Here is an 18,341-nt window from a genome sequence, read left to right as displayed (position 1 = left end):
CAGTTCGGGGAAGATAGCTGATATGCCTTCTGGGCTGGTCCTGCGAGGGAAGAAAGTCCAAACTTCCCGAGCAGGAGTCAGTTGCTAATGTACGTGTTGGCAGGTATGTCTCACGTGATATGGAAGGAGATTGTGAGCCTCCCTTTGCTGCTGGGTTGTTAAAATGGAAAAACAGAGCCGTGCTTGTGAACAGACACTTATTTTTTGTAATAATATTTTTCTCTCCATTTGAAGTTCTGTTAAATTAACTCTGATTTTCCTTTGTGCAGATATGTCACTTTACCCAAAGAAGTTCAACTTTGTCATTTCCAAAAATATGTAATATATTTTGGCGGTAAGTTGATGATTCATGTTGTTGTGTAATGGGTAAAGACATAGTTATGGGGTGAGCTGGGTAGTTACACCTGTGAGCTGAACACTTTGAAAAGAAAGTTAGTTGCTCTACTACGTAGTTGGATTATTCTGTGTTAGCTGCTGCTCCGGTTCTGAGTCTGAATCTAAGTCCTCCATCCTGGAAAGCACTGGTGAAAACAGGAATTCCCCAAGCAAACCATATGATTCACTTGAATAAAGGAAACACAATAAGAGACATAAACTTCAACTCCAGGGAACATAAAAAAAAAATAAATCAGGCCTAAACCTTATGCATCATAATACATCCAAGTGGAGCTTTCACCCTCTACTGATGAACTTCTGTAGCATCGTCATACTACCTGACAGCAGTGATTTAATTTGTAATTTATAATGTATCTGGGTGTGCAAAGGAGGATTTTCAAATCTAAGTCAGGAATATTTTTCCAGGAATGTATAGGAGAGGGAAGAAAGCAACAGAATAATTGTGTTACTAGGAGATGAAGGCTTTATCTCCAAATGTACTGTATGCTCTCAATAGCATATTCAAAAGGAATGCAATGAGAGTAAGGGAGTTTTATGTGTCTCGGAAGACTTCTGTAATCTGTTAACGGTACGGGAGGGGTTATTGTTTGCCAAATGCTGCACTTTGCCAGCCCCTAGAAGTCTCCTGTCATCAACATGTAGCTGCACTCTCCTTGGCTGAAAAGAGCGTTTTGATGCTTTCTGCTTATAGTTTAGCCATTTGGTTAAATTTGGAGGCTGGGTAGAGGGAGAGGAGAAAATGCTTTGACATGTTTCTGTTGGGGGCAGTCGGGGAAAGTTTGTTTTTACTAACATTACTCTCTTGAAAAACACTATCACCAGGTTTCATCATACAAGCACATCCCGCTTGTGTAGCTGCAGCAAAACAGTTAGTGATGAAAAATACCAAGACCCTTTTCAGCTTGGTAGAAAAGACTTGAAGAATCTCTATGAAGATATTAAAAAGGTAAGGGATTTTGGTGACTGCTCTGGGATGTTGGGATGATTCTAATTTAAATAGCAACAATCACTTTGGAGGATAGTTATTGAAAGAATGTTCTTTATGTTTATGAACAGCTGTCTGAAACTTAAACTGAAGGCAAAGAGAGGATTTCTACGTATCTTACAGAACCAGAACACAAATGTTTATTTTTTCTCCTGGTTAACACAGCTGGAATACATAATTTATGTTTCAGATTACTCGTAGTAATTTTAAAACCAACTCCAGTTTACATTGAGTGGAGTGAATACAGACGATAACCTTATACATACATACTGTTTTGCTTACGCTAAACAGATTGGCTCTGTGACTTTTGATACATTCTTTTCATAGGAATTACTTGTATCTACAGCAGAACTTAAGGAAATGTGTGATTATTACTTTGATGGGAAAGGAAAGGCCTTTCGACCAATGATTGTGGTGCTAATGGCAAGGGCTTGCAACATTCACCATAGTAATTCCAGGTGAGTTGGTCACTTAGATATATGAACGTATTTTGTACCTGAAATTTATCACTGTTGTGTTCCCAAAAAATATATCTAGTAACTTTATGAAAATAAAAAGCTCTTCAGTAAAAGCGGAATGTAAGTTCTGTCGTGAAGCTGTATTTTTTGTAGTTAGCAGTCCAAAGGGAATTACTGTGTTTATCGCATGCTTCCGTGTGTAAAATTGCAGACTGTACTGCAGTTGTAACTGGTGATGGATAAATAACATTCTGTCAATATTAGGTTACATAAATGCTTTATTAGAACCTTTAATACTCCTGGTAACTATATGAACTTAATTAAAAGTATTTTTTACTTGTAACTGCTCCTGTAGGTATTAAATTCTTGTCACAGTTAAGAACTTCCATGCAAGAAGACACTTTCATAGCTCTTTTTATGATTATGGGGAAGAGCCATTGAGTGGGTTGTATGATTGTATTCAAAGCTGTGAGACATTCAAAACAGATTTTTTTTTTCCCCTCTCTAGGAGAAAATTTCTAAGCTTTGATGTAAGATTTTAAGCTTAGAGCTGGACTAATCCTCATGTTCTTCAAGTTATTTGTCTTTTGAAAGCAATTTTAACTCAGCAGAGCATCATACTTGCCCTTTCTGACTCTGGCATGATGGCAAATGCTTCTCTCCACGCTTTCCTATCAGTTGTTACATGTGCATTTTGAGGAAAGATGTTGGCTGGAGCGTTCTCTGCCTTGCAGCTGCACTTCTAGTCTTCCCTTGTATAAAAACTGCAAATATGAAATCTCTGGTCCCTTGTCAGAAGTGTTGCTAGACTAATTTATCAGTCTCAGGAGATTCCTCTTAGCTCTCACATCATTTTTTCTTTAGTGGTAGGTTAATGCCATGTTGGACTTGATTCCTCCTCAGAGCATGGCATATATTTTGCTGCTCGATATGGCACCTCTCCCAGTACACACCTTCCTGTGCGAATGTAATTTTGAAGGAGGAAGCAAAACCTAGTTGGCAGTGTCCTGTCCTGCGTGTGCCAGTTTCTCTTCTTTTAGGGAAACATTGTCCAGGATTAATGAACTTCAGCCTGATTCTGTTCTCCATTCAGTACTGTCATTGTCTCAGAGGCAGCAAAAGGAACAATACTGCGTGTGAAACTCCTCAAGGATGTCTTTTTGTCACAGCATTGATTTGCTTAGTATTTTACACGAGTGATCTTCACATGAAAAACAGGAGCACGATGACAGCTGGTGACAGAAGCATTCTTGATGACTGGCCATCCGTGGTGGAATGAAAGGAGGCACAGTGAAGAAAAAATTCTGCTGGAGCTTGGGGTTCATTAGTGTCCCATTAGGGCCCAGTATGATTTGCAGCCACCTTCTCTGAAAAACCTTGAAGTAATCCTAGCATGCCTCAATCATAGTTTATCCAGTTCAGCTACAGCAATGCTGATGTTCTTGTATATTACGCTTTATGAAATCATCAGCACGTCTGATCCTCATGTTCAATAAAAGGTAAGTCCTGTTGGCTTCAGGTCTGGACTGCAAAGATAATCAGGGAGAGTGAAGGACTTAGGGTCTACCAGTTTAACAGGAACAGGGATGAAAGATGTGTTTAAGACATTCAATAAGGTATTCAAGAGAGACAGGGAGCTACTGGAGAGAGTCCAGTGGAGGGCAACAAAGATGACTGGGGAACTGGAGCATCTCTCTTATGAGGAAAGGTTGATTAAGCTGAGACTCCTTAGCCTGGAGAAGACAAGAATCAGAGGAGACCTTATCAATGCCTATAAATATCTAAAGGGTGGGTGCAGGGAGTACGGAGCCAGACTCTTCAGCAGTTCCCAGTGACAGGACAAGAGGCAACAGGCACAAGCTGGAAGACAGGAAGTCTATCTAAATATGAGGAAAAACTTCTTTGCTGTGTGGGTGACAGAGCACTGGAACAGGCTGCCCAGGGAGGTTATGGAGGCTCCTTCAAAACCCACCTGGATGCAGTCCTGTGTAATGTGCTCCAGGCAACCCCGCTTTAGCAGGGAGGTTGGACTAGGTGACCTCCAGAGGTCCAACTTTCCAACTCCAACCATTCTGTGACAAAGGGTGATGTTGCTAAAAGGATGGAAACTTAGAAGGAGACTTAACAACTGGAGCAGTGAGTTTTTGGAGCATCCCACTAGTCAGAGTAACAGGAAAAATAGTTTTACTCTAGTGCCTAGGGTGAGAAGCTTGTGAACAAAATTACGTAGTGTGCGTAGGACACCAAGAAGGCTCAGATTGATGTCATATTAGTGTAGGAGGTAAGCAGTGAATCAAAGACAAGAAGTAGCTGTAGAAAGAACTGAATTTGTCTTTATGCTCAAAGCGTATTATGCTGTCCTGAAACCATCAGGACCGGTTCCGAGACCTGCCCTACACCAATGAGAAAGTGTGATCTCAGAGTTCAAGTGCCACATGTGCCTGAGGCGAGTGTTTGATTCGCAGTAGCCAACCCTCAGCATAAGCGCTCTGATTTATAGATGCCCATGTCATGTGGCAGTTTTTGTACAACTGTTGCGTTTTTTGTCAGCACCTCCCAACTAAGTTTGATATTTAAAAGCCTCCTCATTAATCTGAGTGTTTCTTGAATCAGGACAGACTAAGTCACTGTCTCTGTCATGTTGGTTTTAGAATGAGATTCTGAGTAGGGAAAACAGAATAGAAGTGTTTCAGCAAAGGAAGAGAATGAAATCCCAGGGCATTCACCTTTCTCTTCTTTGCCTCCTGCCACTTTGCTCTAAGCCTGCAATTGTAGCTAAAATTCACATGTGTTTATACAAGTCTCCAGTGTACTGCTCTTTGGTTCATGGATGATGACCAGTGTCTTGAGGGCTTGGTAGGCCATGCCTAAAGAATATGCTTTTGTATTGTGGATACCCACTTGGTGTGAGTTGATGAAGTTTTATGAGCATTTTATGCTCTTTCACTTTTAAGCTTCTTGAAGCAGGCTGTGTAACACCTGCTTTCTATATATATATATACTTCCAGTTCACACAGATACAGTTTTCATTATTGGTTTTTTTTTAAAGCAGCATTGCTTCCAGGTGATAAATTGTTCTCTCATCTTTTTGCTGTTTGTGAGGAAAACCATGTATGTAGAGAAGGAAATGCTGCATGTTTGTAAGTCTGCTGTAGACATGAGGAGAAAAAAACCACTTGCTTTCCATTCTGCTACTCGAGACGTTTTTAAGATGTTTTTCCTCAGTTGAGCGTGGCGCTAACAACGCCAAGGTCGCGGGTTCGATTCCCGTTCGGTCCCCATGTGTTGCCTGATCTAGTCGAGAGGTGGCGTCCCTGGCGACAGGGAGGCTGGATTAAAATGATCTCTAAGGTCCCTTCCAGCCTAGGCCATTCTATCATTCTATGATTCTTTTCCTCAGTTAATATTGATTCTTCTCCCAAACTTGTTTTTCTTTGGTTCGCACACATGTACTCAGATATACTGACCATACATCTGTAGACTTGTGGGGTGAGCCAATATCCTGTGCTGTTCATCCCTAGCGTGGTTTTTATGTTCTGCCTCTGGGGTTCGAGTTACTGATACTGAGTTTCCGCTTCATCTTGCTGCCGTTCTCAACTGTCATAAACTTGCTGGACCCAGAATGCTTTTGCCTCTTCTTTTGTTTGTGTTTTTTTGTTTTGATTTTTTAATCTCATTTTGTTCAGTACTAGTAGCAAAGGTCATAATCTTCCTTGTTTGGCTGTTGAAATAGCAAGACACAACTTTGTAAGGTTCTAGGTCCTGATCTTACTTGGGAATCCAGAGAGACGTCTTTGTCTTCACAGAGCCCTGCCAGAGTAGCTGAGACTTCTCAAGTGAATGGAGGGGAACACCTGGGTAGCTCTGCTTACAGGTTGGGTATTGTGATCGTTTGTGTTCAGAACTGAGAAGAGCTAGGTATTTAGAATTCCTTCAGCAGGTTAACTGTCTTCCTAGAGTGATGTCACTTTGTGGTAGTCATAATAGGGAGAAGTACCAGTTATATAAAGAATCTGAACTAGTATCAAAAAGATACATGTCTGAAGCATTCAAATTGTTCAAATGCTGGTTTGTGTTTTTTCCCCTTGAAGATCCAAGTGTCAGAAGTTTAACCCCAAGTCCTTAGGTCCCTTGAGCAATGACTTTTTGCTTAATGATAGCAACTTAGCTTTGTGCAAGAGTAAGAATTGTTGTAGGGTTTAAAATGAGGTCATGCAACCCCTCAGTTTCACACATCCTCTGGCATTTCTTCACATACCAGTGTGCAGAGTTTCACAGAATTAGCAGTTAGCCTGACTGGACCTAATGTTTCTGTTTAGAGTGTATTCGCCAGAGGTGTTTGCAAATAGGAGGAGTGTTTGTTTTGGTTTTTTTCTGCAATCGAGAGAGACAAATAAGAGAAGTCTAAAGAAGTAGAAAAACATCTCGATAGAGAAAATACTGAGTACAAACAATTTGGGAGGAAAAAGGGAAATAAACCCATCAGAATAGTGTGAGAAATACTTAAATATAATGCCCTGTCTAAAATTGATAGAATCATATTTCCTAAAGTTATGAAGAGCTGTCAGCAGCCATAGTCCTCTCTTTTTTTTCCTTTTTTTCTTTTTCTTCCCTCCACTCCTCCAAATCATGGTTGTCAGATTCCTGTACTGTGTGCTGGTTTTCAGCTGTTCTGTAATTCGCTGCTGTGCTAACACATCCATTGTCTATGCTTCCCTTAGTTGCAGTGCCCTTCCTTGTCACAGGCTGTTTCTGAAATGCTCATTTCTTTCAGCCACAAGGACTTAACACCAAAAATGTACTTTGAGGAGTGTGATTGTGACAGAAATTTTGCAAGTTCTTTTGCACATCTCCTGCCTTTTAAACTGCCAGTATTTGCATACTGGCAAACACATTGCAAAGCTCTTTGTTGCAGATTGTAAATACTACTTTGTGTTGTTTTGAATCCTTCCCCCTTTTTAAAAAAAAATTTAAAAAAATACCTAGAGGAAGAGGGTGGGTTTGTTGTTTGGGGTTTTTTAACCTGTAAGTTCAGCCTTGGTCTTGTTCAGTGTACATGAAACAAGTTCTGTAATGGAAAAGACTTGTAGTTCTATAAAAGCTTATCACAGAATCAAGCAGGGGTTCCTACTAAAAAAGAGAACGTGATCAAGGACTTAAAAGTTAATATAATGCTTGTATAAAAAGATAAACTTAGAATTGTGTAAAAAATTTTGCGGAAATATATATAATCTTGGTGTACCTTTACTTTGAGAATGACCTAAAAATGGCATCTTTTCACTTACTGGGCTTGTGGGAACCCACTTAGCCATTGACTTGAGTTACTGCTACTTTTTGCTTTTGTTTTGCAGGCGAAGCACAATGAAAAATGCCAGGGAATGTGAAGGATCCTGTTCCTTGTGTGTTTTCCCTAAAATAGGCATGCTTTGATTCAGAATTTTTCTCACAAGATGTTTGTAGGGAACTATTGCAATTTTTGGTTTTTTTACCAGCAAAGGGAAGAATCTTGCAGAAATAGTTTAAAAAACAAACAGGTTAAATGATCGTGTCTTATAAAACATTCTGGGAACCACACATGTTAACCATGAGCATTCCTATGCCATTTTTAGGCATTGTCAGAGACGAAATGCACCATAGTGCAAGACCTTTTCAAAACCTGCTTATGAGGTGTCTGTCCTTGTGCTGTTTTAATAGTACTGAAAGATTTTTAGTGTGTCGGTGAGTGTTGCCATTTACTGCTACTTCCCAGCAGGAAGTCCAGTCTGCTGACATAATTAATGAAAAAGGGAGTCCCCAAAAGGAGACCAGTGCATGAAAGAGGCTGGAGGCCTTTACAGTTTTTTGAAGGTAAGTTTTCCTACTTAGTAACAATGGTTTATTTTGGAAAACTACTTACACTGAACTGGTAGTTGGCTAAATGACTAGTCCACAGTAAAACTGCCCTTCAACCAACCGTAAAGGTTTCCAGCTCTTATTTTCTGTTGTTTAAAAGCCACGTTTTCACAGCCTGTGAGCCACACATCCTGCTATTGTTCAGGATGTAGAACTCCCACAGACAGCAGTGCAGAGTTCTGCACAGAGGTAGGTGTCAGAACTCAGTGTTATGTCAGCAGACTGCAAAATGTTCTTTCTTTTTGTGATTAATTGCTAGATTTTAATACACGTAGGCAATGTAAGAAGATTTTAAATTCCCTTCAGCTGTCCTGAAATTATTATCTTCTGTTTCTCTCAGTTCTTTTTTTGTTCTGTTGAAAAATAGAGTGATTTGCTCCGTTATCTGTATACCAGAAGTAAGGTACCTGCATATCAGAAGTAAATTTTTTTTTTCTTTCATTGTTTTTTTTTCATTACTGATTTGGCTCTTTTTCTTTTGTTGGGTTTATTGTTTGTTGGGTTTTATTAACATCCATGTGGGTTTATTACAGCTATAAGGCAGGGCTGACTGGGATAGCCATTTCTGGGATCCTGCATGCAGCCCATGACAGAAACAAGCAGAAAAATAAATAGATCCTAGAACAAGGCAGCGGCAGTTGGTTACTAGGGTAGGTGGTCTTTTGTGTGGGCTAGGTTGGCTCTTTTAAGCTCATTTTGCCAGCGTTGTTCCCCAGATAATTGGTTCTCTGTTCTTCCATTACTTTATTTTTCACCTAGTTTAAAAAATAAAGTAAGTGTGAACTATTGAGAGCTGGATCATCAGTGTTAGATATTCCCAAAGGCCCAACTTCAGTAAGTGTTAGGTAGTTGTGTTTACAGTCTCAAAGTGATTGCAGTAGAACGCCAGTTAATTCCTCAGGCTTTTGGAAAACCTCTGAGTTCTTTAGGCAGTTGGATAACATTAAGGCTAAGATCCTTGAATTATGTCTTTCAGATGTAGACTATAGGTTTCTGTGCCTGCTGATCTCTCCAGTGTGCTGGTTAGTACAGTTAGCCAGCAGAGTTTGTGATCCTGTGTCTTAGAGGTAGAGCAAGACAGAGGTAAGGAAAACTTAGAACCATCTGCAAAGCTGCCTGGCTTTTTTTTTTTTTTTTTTCTCTGCCATTTTCCAGATTTCCATTTTCTTGGAATCAAGCATCTTCGATGCTGTGCTCTTCATTGCAGTCTGAATTTAGAGGGATTAGACTCAGTAATTCAGGGGTTTTGCAGTACTTTTAATGCAGCAAGGCAGAAACAGGCCTAATAACAATGGAAACTTCCTACTGCACTTACTGTACTAACATGATCTTACTTTCTCTTATCTTCCTAGTTCTAGGTCTAAAAGATGGGGTTCAGACCATGGAAAAGGTGCAACAGCTGTGGGTTTTAGTGTATTTTTTTTATTTTGGTGTATTGCAGCACACAGAATTGATCTAATTATTTGGCAATTCTTTTTTTTCTTATTTTAGGGAGGTGCAAGCAAGCCAGCGCTCTGTGGCCATAATTGCCGAGATGATCCACACAGCTAGCCTCGTTCATGATGATGTTATTGATGATGCAAATTCTCGCAGAGGAAAAATGACAGTCAATCAAATCTGGGGAGAGAGGAAGGTGAGTTTGCTATAATGTGCAAGACTTACCTTTGAGTTTCAGCAGAGCCCAAATACCTAGGGGTTTTGTCACATTACTATCCCTAGGCTTGGGATATGCCAGAAAAAGCATGAAGAGTTGTGCACAGATTTTGGGTAAGACAAATGCCTGTTCCTTTTCTGAACTTTGGAAGCATTATCTAATGTATGATTGTAGTGCGATTCTTATCGAATTTATGTTCCCTGTGTCATTTTCTGCAGTGCTCTTGAAATACTTCAAACTTATAGCTCATCCAGAACACTATATGTTACTCTGATTCTGTAGTAAACACAAAAAGGTTTTCAGTCAGCATGAATATTTGTTTTGTTGGGTTTTTTTTCTTTTTGGAGAAAGGTGTTTCTTCATAGAGCACGCAAAAGAAGATCTTAATCGGAAAATGAAAGGAAAGGACACTGCTGACACATCACAGCTAACGTGGCGTAACAGTCACAGCAGAATAGCCAAATAGAGAAGTACTGATAAAAAAAACTTCACAGGCAAACATGTATTCCTGTATTGCATACAGGGAGGATGGTGCTTACATAGAAAAATATAAGCAGTACTATAAGATAGGGATTCAGAAATTGGTTCAAATTTTAATAATTGGTTATCTTCTTTTTCCTCTTTGTTACAATGAGATGTGTGTGCTTTATGTAGGAAAGTGATGTGATGTGAGTAGACCAGCTTTGGCTGGAAATTGTAAAGGAAATTGTATTGTCGAGGATGGTGCTTACATAGAAAAATATAAGCAGTACTATAAGATAGGGATTCAGAAATTGGTTCAAATTTTAATAATTGGTTATCTTCTTTTTCCTCTTTGTTACAATGAGATGTGTGTGCTTTATGTAGGAAAGTGATGTGATGTGAGTAGACCAGCCAAATAAAGGAAACTGTATTGTCTGTACTAACAGGAAAAGACTTAAAAGATCAATTTCTTTTATTATTCGTAGGCTGTTCTAGCTGGTGACTTCATCCTCTCAGCTGCTTCTGTAGCTTTAGCACGAATTGGAAACACTACTATCATCTCTGTTCTAACTCAGGTGATTGAAGATCTGGTGCGTGGTAAGGTCTTTTTCTATTTTTATATTCGGATTTGCTTGCGTAAGCAGTAAATCCACAAATGAAAACTCCCATCTGTGCAACTTTTTAGGTGAATTCCTCCAGTTGGGTTCCAAGGAAAATGAAAATGAGAGATTTGCTCACTACCTCGAGAAGACTTTCAAGAAGACTGCGAGTCTTATAGCAAACAGTTGTAAAGCAGTATGTACGTCTGTCTCTTCTAAAGTTAACATACCATACTGTAAGCTTCACAGCTAAACTCCTAGTTATTGCTCTTTTCTCTGGAGACCCTCCAAAGCAAACGCTTTCAGTGGTATTCTGCCAGAATGTGAATGGGTTCGAGATTGTGTGTTTTATCACAGTTCAGCTGTGTAGCCTCCAGTATTGATTCTAATTTTTCTTTTCTGGTTTATATTCAGGCACAGATATATTGTTTTTGTCAGCTGAGTCAAAATAAGATTCACAGTGGCAACCTTTAATTTATGAAATTCCACAGCTTTGAGACTGTTTCTAATCTCATCTGATAATTCTTGAGCCTATAATTCTAAGGTGTCTTTGGCATCTGCTTCTAGTCCTTGGTGCCGAGTAGGACCTTAAATTGGTAACAGTGCGGGGAAACAACTAATTGTGCATACTCTACACTATGTTGTAAAAGAAACAAAGCGTGTACTTCTTGATTTATCTGGGTTTTTGAATTACCAGCTGCTATATCCAACTCTATCTGTTGCTTAGTTCTGTTACTTCATTACAGAAAGACGTGATTCAAGATGATATTCTTATTCAAAAAAACATGTTTAGTTTTAGGGCAGAAAATGGAGATGGTGGGCAATAATCTCACCCCAGAAGAGAATTATAATTTTTTATTATTATTAAAGGCATTATAGCTGTTGTATGCTCTAGCAAGAGGGAGTCTTAAGGGAATTGGACTAAAAATCTGTGCTAATGTTAGTCATTCTCCTTTGTTCTCTGAGAACTGGTACATTTGTGTAATAGACAGCACTTGAAAATTGCTTAAATCCAAAGGATCGTATAGAACGAGAGACACAAATTTTGTGGGGAGGGAAAATAGCTTTCATTCTAGTCGGAGGAAGGAAACTTAAGTTTTGTGGATTGCTCATATTAATGGCAATACAACCCTGGCAAGAATTTCCCTTAGCAAGCCTTCATTTATATGGACCAGTAGGGAGTGTCACATTATTCTGCCAGCCCAATAAAAACATACAAGTTTTTATATTCACTTTTGATGGTCTTCCTAAAAGAAATTTTAACACATAGAAGAAATAATCTTTCGAGTGGATTCTCCTTACAAAGGTTCTGTTTTCAGTTTTTCCTTTGCCTTTAAACTTAGTTTAAGCATTTAAGCACTTCCCTCCAGATTATGGCTGTGATGCTTGTGAAAGGGGTGTTTCACTGCTTTTCTTCTAGTAGTTGTTCTGAGTTGTTCCATTGCCGAACTGCTGGAATTTTATATGCAGTAAAATCTGTGTTATAAAGGAAAAATGAGAGAGACGTCTCTCTTTATGGCAAACCCATACATACTGCACACGGTAGCAATGACTTGTGTATATATATATTTATGCCTCTCTCAGTTTCTTTCTGCATGGATTAGGAGAACTCGATTGATAGCAGTGAAAAGGGGATTTTTGGGGGGGGAGGTTGTTCTTTGTTTAGATGTTCATTTGTTAGATGTTTTTGGCAACTAAGGAAAAGTATGGAATAGGAAGGGAGTTCTGTTTTCTGTAGCAAAAAATGATAAGCAGCATCATCAGTTCTAGCTTGAAAGGAAATTCATTTGGGGAGTTGAGAGTATTCACATCTTGTTTTCAAGGATAAAGCTAAGGAGAGAGATTATTGGTTTTCAAAACATCAGTCACAACCAGGCTAGTGTGTCATTAGAAGGAGTTCAGTTCCTTATAATGATAGGAAAAAAATAGTGATTTATTTCTGTGCATAAATAAAATTATTAACTGGAAAGAAGATGTCAAAGAAGTCCAAGTGGCATCTTACAGTGTCATGCCTTAGAGATGGAAGAGTAGAGTATTCCTGGAAAAATGTCCAAAAAAGATAACAGTCTGTGTGTGTATATGTATATGCGTGTGTGTATATACACACATACACATATATATATATATATATAGTCAGTCAACATTGGTCTACTCACTCCATTAAATATCTTCTGCATTGCCAGAGTATTACTGCATTTAAATAAAAAGTCCGTCAAGTTAGGAAAATAATATGGGGGGTTTTATGGCCAGAACAGTCTGTTCAAGATGTTGGAGCCATTTCTGCGATAGTTCTGTAAGAGAGAATGTTACCAAAGTTGCAGTCAAAGTAATACATTGCAAGAGGAAATGGTGGCAGATGGCCCAGAGGGTCACTGAAGCCTTAGTTACTGAATGGCATTTTTCAGAGAAACATGGGAGGTGACTTTGGTTCAAGAATTCAGGAACAATAAAGCCGAAGAGGAATTTCTATTAGTCATCAGGCAAGATGCAGATGGCAGAATAAGCTGAGCAGGTTCTCTCTCTGTCTTTTCTCATCTTGCTGTAATGTGGATTCCTAACCCTCATAAAGCTGTTTGTATTTTGCACAGCATACTCTCAGGAGAGGGATTAAGTCATGCTTGTTTTGAGCTAACCGTAAAAATTGCACTAGAGATTCTTGCTTTCTCTTTTAGGAGAAAGCGTGCAGCCTCCTTGTGTAAGGCAGGGCTGGGTAGGGAAGCTCTGCTTTAGGAACAGAAGCAAAGGGAGGTAGCACACAGCTCTGGATCTGCCCGTGAGCTCCTGCTGTAACGAGTTCATGGTTTGGTATGTGCAGACGGCTCCATCAGAAAAACCTACCAGGGTGTGGAACTGGTGTCTAGGAATGTAAGACCCCTGAGCCCCACCAGCAAAACTGATGCCCCCAGCCCCACTAGGCAGGCAAGCTGCAGTGACGTCTGATGACAGATGCAAGGTAATAGCATCAGTAGCATCAGATACTGTGGTCAGTCAGTAAATTTCCTTATTTATTATTTCAAATACAGTAACTCCTTTGAGTTACTGTCTTCATAATGTTTGCTATGGAGAAGAGTAGTATAAATGTATCTCAGATACTCAGGCAGGCAATCTTCTGTAAAAGTACAGTTCCACATAAGTACTTGGTTAAAATATTAATTACTTGAGAAAAAGTCAAATATATGAAAATGCAGACTCAGGACAAGATGGTTGTCTGCTCTCTGTGTGGGGGGCCTTCTGCTGAGTAGGTATCTTCCTCTCCCAGGTAGGCCTTCATAACCCCCTTCCCTAGCAGCAGTGCAGGATAAGCACAAACCGGGCTGCGTTGCTACCAGCATGACCAGCACATCAAGGGCAGTGACTGTTTTCCTCTCTTCAGCACACAGGAGACTGGGCTCCGTCACCCGAGACAGACATTCATGTAGTGGAGAGCTCAGTGAAGGGCAACCATGATGGAGCAAATGATATACCAAGAGCTGGTTTTAGTCAGGAGTCGAGAAGGTGAAGAGGAATCCTCCTGCTGTCTCCAGCTATGTAAAGGGAGGCCATAGAGAGGATGGAGAAGTGGGCAGTGAAAGGATAAGCCTGACTGCTTCAGGGCATGGAGGAGAAAGACTGGAAAAGGGAAGATTTTAGATCCTTCTCCTTTCCATGGTGTCCATGAATCTAGGAGCATGCGAGCAAACATCTCTTGTACTGCCGATACAAGCATAGCCGTGCCCAGCAACAGGTCTTCCTCTCTGGCATACAGGGCACTGATACAGATGTGCAGACGCTTTCAACTCCAGCTGCCATAATGTTACATGATAAATAACAGACCAGGATGTATCTAGCCAGAGCTGATGACACAATATTTTATGGATGTGAAATTCAGTAAAGAGGCAAGACTGGTCTGTAGTCTCTCATGTAACATAAAATAATAGAAACAATTTTTTAAAAAGTGTGTTTGAAATAATGCCAAGCAGATTGACTTGCTTTACTGAATTCAAAGAACCTTTCTAAAGAATTTGTTCCACTCATCATTAAGAAGGATTTTTCATCGAGATGTAGGAGAGGACCTGTCTGAATCCTTGCAGGATTCAATTTGTAATCAAACAGTCATATCAGGGGCGCTGTAGGCTGTTTTCAAAGGATGAGCTTTATCATTTAAACATATATCATAATATTGATATTGTTATCCTGATTTGTATTGGTAAACACCTGCTATTATCCCAGTATGGCTTCAGTTAAACTTCATCACTCTCCAAAAGTGAGCGGCTGCCCGGGGACCAGCCTGCAGCCTGTTGAGCGTCCAGACGGGGGCAATAATCCACAAGAGCAATTCGGGAAATCGGCTTCTGAAGGAACTCCCTCGTAGATGACGAGACGCAGTCGAGTTGCAGGTTTATGAAGAGGTCATGGTCAGAGAGTTGGTGACTGGAGGTGTGATAGGCATCTCAATCTCCTGGATTTTTGGTCTTCAGAAATGTTCATAACCTGAATAGGAGCTAAGAAGGTCCCCTCTTGCAAAGATGCCAGAATGAATTTTGCACTGATGAGTTTTGCTTCTGTTACTTTCTGCAACTCACCCTTCTGCTTTTTTAAATGTACATATACTGATGTGATTCTCTATATATGTAACATCTGTGTCCCCAGAAAATATTCACCTACAGGAATAGTTTTGCTCTGACCTTTCAGCTTAAATGAGAGAGCTCTTCTCTACATGGTACTTCCTCTCCCCATCTACCAGCTTATGCCCACTCTGACCCTTTGCTGTTAACCAAGATTTTGTCATTGTTCTACTGAATTCCATAACTTAATTTTTTTGCATGTGGTGGTAGGTAGAGATTTCTTTAAAACACAGTAGATGCAGCCCCCCCGCCTTTGCTCATATTATTTGATTAGTATTACAGAAACAACCAAAAGTTTGCCAGGTATTGTACAGCAGTAGGAGATGTTAGCTCTTTGGGGCAAATACTGCTACTTAAGACACAAGCATCAAGAGGACAAAAGATCAAAATGTTCTAGCAACACCTATTAAATATCTCCTATTTACAGTTCACTGTTTTAATAGCCTTCAGGAATTTTTATGACTAGACATAAGTAGCATTATTTTCCTGCTATATTACCATCCTTCTTTAAATAAAATGGGGAAATGTGGGAAGCTGTTAATGCCTCAGGCTTCCAGACTCCTCTGGGTTTTAACTATTATCCACAGATGCAGGTTATGGCTGGGAGGTGTTCTGATGCTCAGTTATGAAATGCACTGATGCATGAAATAGTCTCTAGTCTGTGAGTTGCATCCCAGTTATTAGGATATAATGTTGTTTCTTATTTCTGTCTTCATGTTCACCTTCAAAGTTACTGCTGGACTCACTTTGAGGTTGGGGTTTGTTTGCTGGTTTTTGTAATGATCCTACCTTACATAGTCTTAAAGAGGAGTTATATATATATATATACACACATACATACTTTTGTTGTGTGGTTTTCCTAGCATGTACTTTTAGTGGTACTTTAAGTAAAAGGTATCTTTACTACTTCTGCTCATCACAGCAGATTTGGAATGTCTGCAGTAAGGCAGGATGGATTTTTGCCCCCCGTTCCTAACTGCTTTATTGAAGGCTGAAATAAATCTGAGTATTTAAATGTAACCAGCCCCATTTTGCAAAGTGTACAATCAGTACCTAAATGCAAAAGCCTAAGTGCCCTTACTTTGAGGCAAGATATTTGCAAATTTTACTTTGTCCCCTGTATTTTAGGTTTGTGGAGTTTATTCAGAAAAACTTGTCTCTCAAGCAGTCAGCTCCTTTATCCGTACTCAGCTGAAATCTTCTGTTTTATCTCAGTTTAGTGATACCTTTATGTAGCTCAGTGTACTTTTATTCACTGTCTTGTCTTTGCCACTAACTGTCCCTTGACACCTCTGCCTGAAAACAAATCGGCTCATCTTCCTGCACAATTTAGTTAGAGTTAACATCACCCTTAAAATAATCTTCCTTACCTCACCTGTCCCTTCTGTACTGGGTGCAACACATTCAGTTTTGTGGATCTTTTATGAGGCATGTAATCAAGGTCTATTCATCTGTTGTCCAACCTCCAATTATCCCCTGGCTGAGTTATATATGTAATAAATTTGATTCCCCTGTCACTGGACAGGGGACTGACTACTCGCCTGCATGTACAGTGCATCTGCATTTCTTCTCTCTTCATCCTTGCATTATAATTTCCAAGTCTGATAAATATTTAATAAAGCTAATCTCTTTCCAGACTTGAATATATTTGTAATTCTGCACTGCTGTTCAGCCTTGTTTTCTAATAAGCTTCGCTGCTTGTGTATATCCACGAACAGCGATAATCAAGAATGTGCTACTGAGTCAGCTTTTTTCCTTTTCCCAGATCCCTGCTGTCTGTGCTTGCTACATCACACCTACAGTCACTGACTAAAAGTGGATGCTAACTAAAGCTTCCTATTTACCTGGGTTTTGGTTTGTTGGTTTTGTTTTTTCTAGGTTTCAATTCTGGGCTGCCCTGATCCCAAAGTTCATGAGATTGCATACCAGTACGGAAAAAACGTTGGCATAGCTTTTCAGGTAGTGCTTTTGTTGAACTAAAGGGAATCTAAAACCTAAACTTACCCCAATTGCCTTAGAAAACAAAGTGGGCTGTCTTAATCCTTTCTATAAATCTTCTCTTAACAAAGATTATTCTGTGTTTAGTTCTCATTATAAACAAACAAAAAAGTTTTAAAATATCTGCATGTTTATCTCTTTCCAGCTGATAGATGATGTTCTGGATTTTACATCATGTGCTGACCATCTGGGGAAACCAGCAGCAGCAGATCTCAAGCTTGGATTAGCCACAGGCCCTGTCTTGTTTGCTTGTCGACAGGTGAGTCAATAGGAATCCAGTTCCTTAAAGCCACCCGTGTGCACTGCTCTTCACAGCACACACGGAGGTCCAGCTCGAATGCATCAAGTCCACAGTGTAAGTGATGAACATGGCTTGGGCATGTGTGAAAAATCAGTGTGTGCAAGGGCAGCTGGATTTAGGTGCCCACTGACTGACAAACGCCTTCCTTCACACGTCCTCTTACCGTTAGGCCCCTGTATCAAAAGCAGCCCTGGTCTTTTGCTGCCCCACTTCAAGTGCTTATCTTTGCAGAGGGACAACTATTCAGAGGGGTTTTGCATATTTTCTTCAGGTTATTCCCAAGTAGCTTCTTCCTTACATTCTTCCTTGGGACATCTTGTTCTCCTCAGGCTTGAGTATGTATGTCAGCTTTTGGCCAAGTTCTGGGCTCTCTGTGCATCCTGGGGCCAAGAACTTCAATCTCTGCCCAGCTTTTAGGTGGGCACCTCTGTTTATTGGATTTGATCTCTTCATCTCTGTCCTTGAGTGGTATCAAGTTACAAACATGGGAAGCTTTCCCTTCTGAAGGTGTAAATATGAGTTTGGATAAGAGAAAAAGGGAGTTTCCTAAATAAAGTAGGCTTAAAATTGGTCAAGATTTTAGTGGCTTAAAAATTATTTGGAGGAATACAAGGAAAACAGATGTGCCACTAGCACCAAAAGAAACATTTAAATCTCTGCTAATCCATAAAATGGGAAGAAACTGATTTAATGCACTTTGCTCAAGTTTCTGGTTCACCTGAGGAAAGATTTGGGACTTACAAAGCAGTCCTTCCTACCAAACTTCACAGCATGATACAAAAGCTGGCACAACTAGTTCCAGCTGAGCTCTAGTCTGTGATCTCACATCAAAATTGCCAAGAGCTTGACATGGGAAAAGTTTTACATCATTAAAAATAAAATGCAACTTTATGAAATTTGCTTCCCCCTTTCTTAAAGAGCCTGGGGTGAGGGGAGCTGGAACATCTGCATGTGTTTGTTTCCTCAGCCTTTGGGCATTTACAAAGACATGT

The 18,341-nt window shown here is 39.8% G+C and overlaps 1 protein-coding gene across 1 annotated transcript in view; it reads left to right on the top strand.

Moving 5' to 3' along the window:
- Positions 1-274: 274 nt before the first annotated feature.
- The window catches only part of PDSS1 (prenyl (decaprenyl) diphosphate synthase, subunit 1), a 21,762-nt gene continuing 3,695 nt past the window's right edge, over positions 275-18,341 (top strand). The window contains exons 1-8 of the mRNA XM_009864808.1: positions 275-334; positions 1,219-1,342; positions 1,709-1,839; positions 9,223-9,364; positions 10,333-10,444; positions 10,533-10,642; positions 16,929-17,009; positions 17,194-17,307. Coding sequence (XP_009863110.1) covers positions 1,742-1,839; positions 9,223-9,364; positions 10,333-10,444; positions 10,533-10,642; positions 16,929-17,009; positions 17,194-17,307 — 657 coding nt within the window. The 5' untranslated portion in view covers positions 275-334; positions 1,219-1,342; positions 1,709-1,741. The remainder of the gene's footprint in view (positions 335-1,218; positions 1,343-1,708; positions 1,840-9,222; positions 9,365-10,332; positions 10,445-10,532; positions 10,643-16,928; positions 17,010-17,193; positions 17,308-18,341) is intronic.

The sequence above is a fragment of the Apaloderma vittatum genome, unplaced genomic scaffold, assembly GCF_000703405.1.
Source record: "Apaloderma vittatum isolate BGI_N311 unplaced genomic scaffold, ASM70340v1 scaffold1552, whole genome shotgun sequence".
NCBI lineage: Eukaryota > Metazoa > Chordata > Aves > Trogoniformes > Trogonidae > Apaloderma > Apaloderma vittatum.
This window is presented reverse-complemented; position numbering and strand designations above follow the sequence as displayed.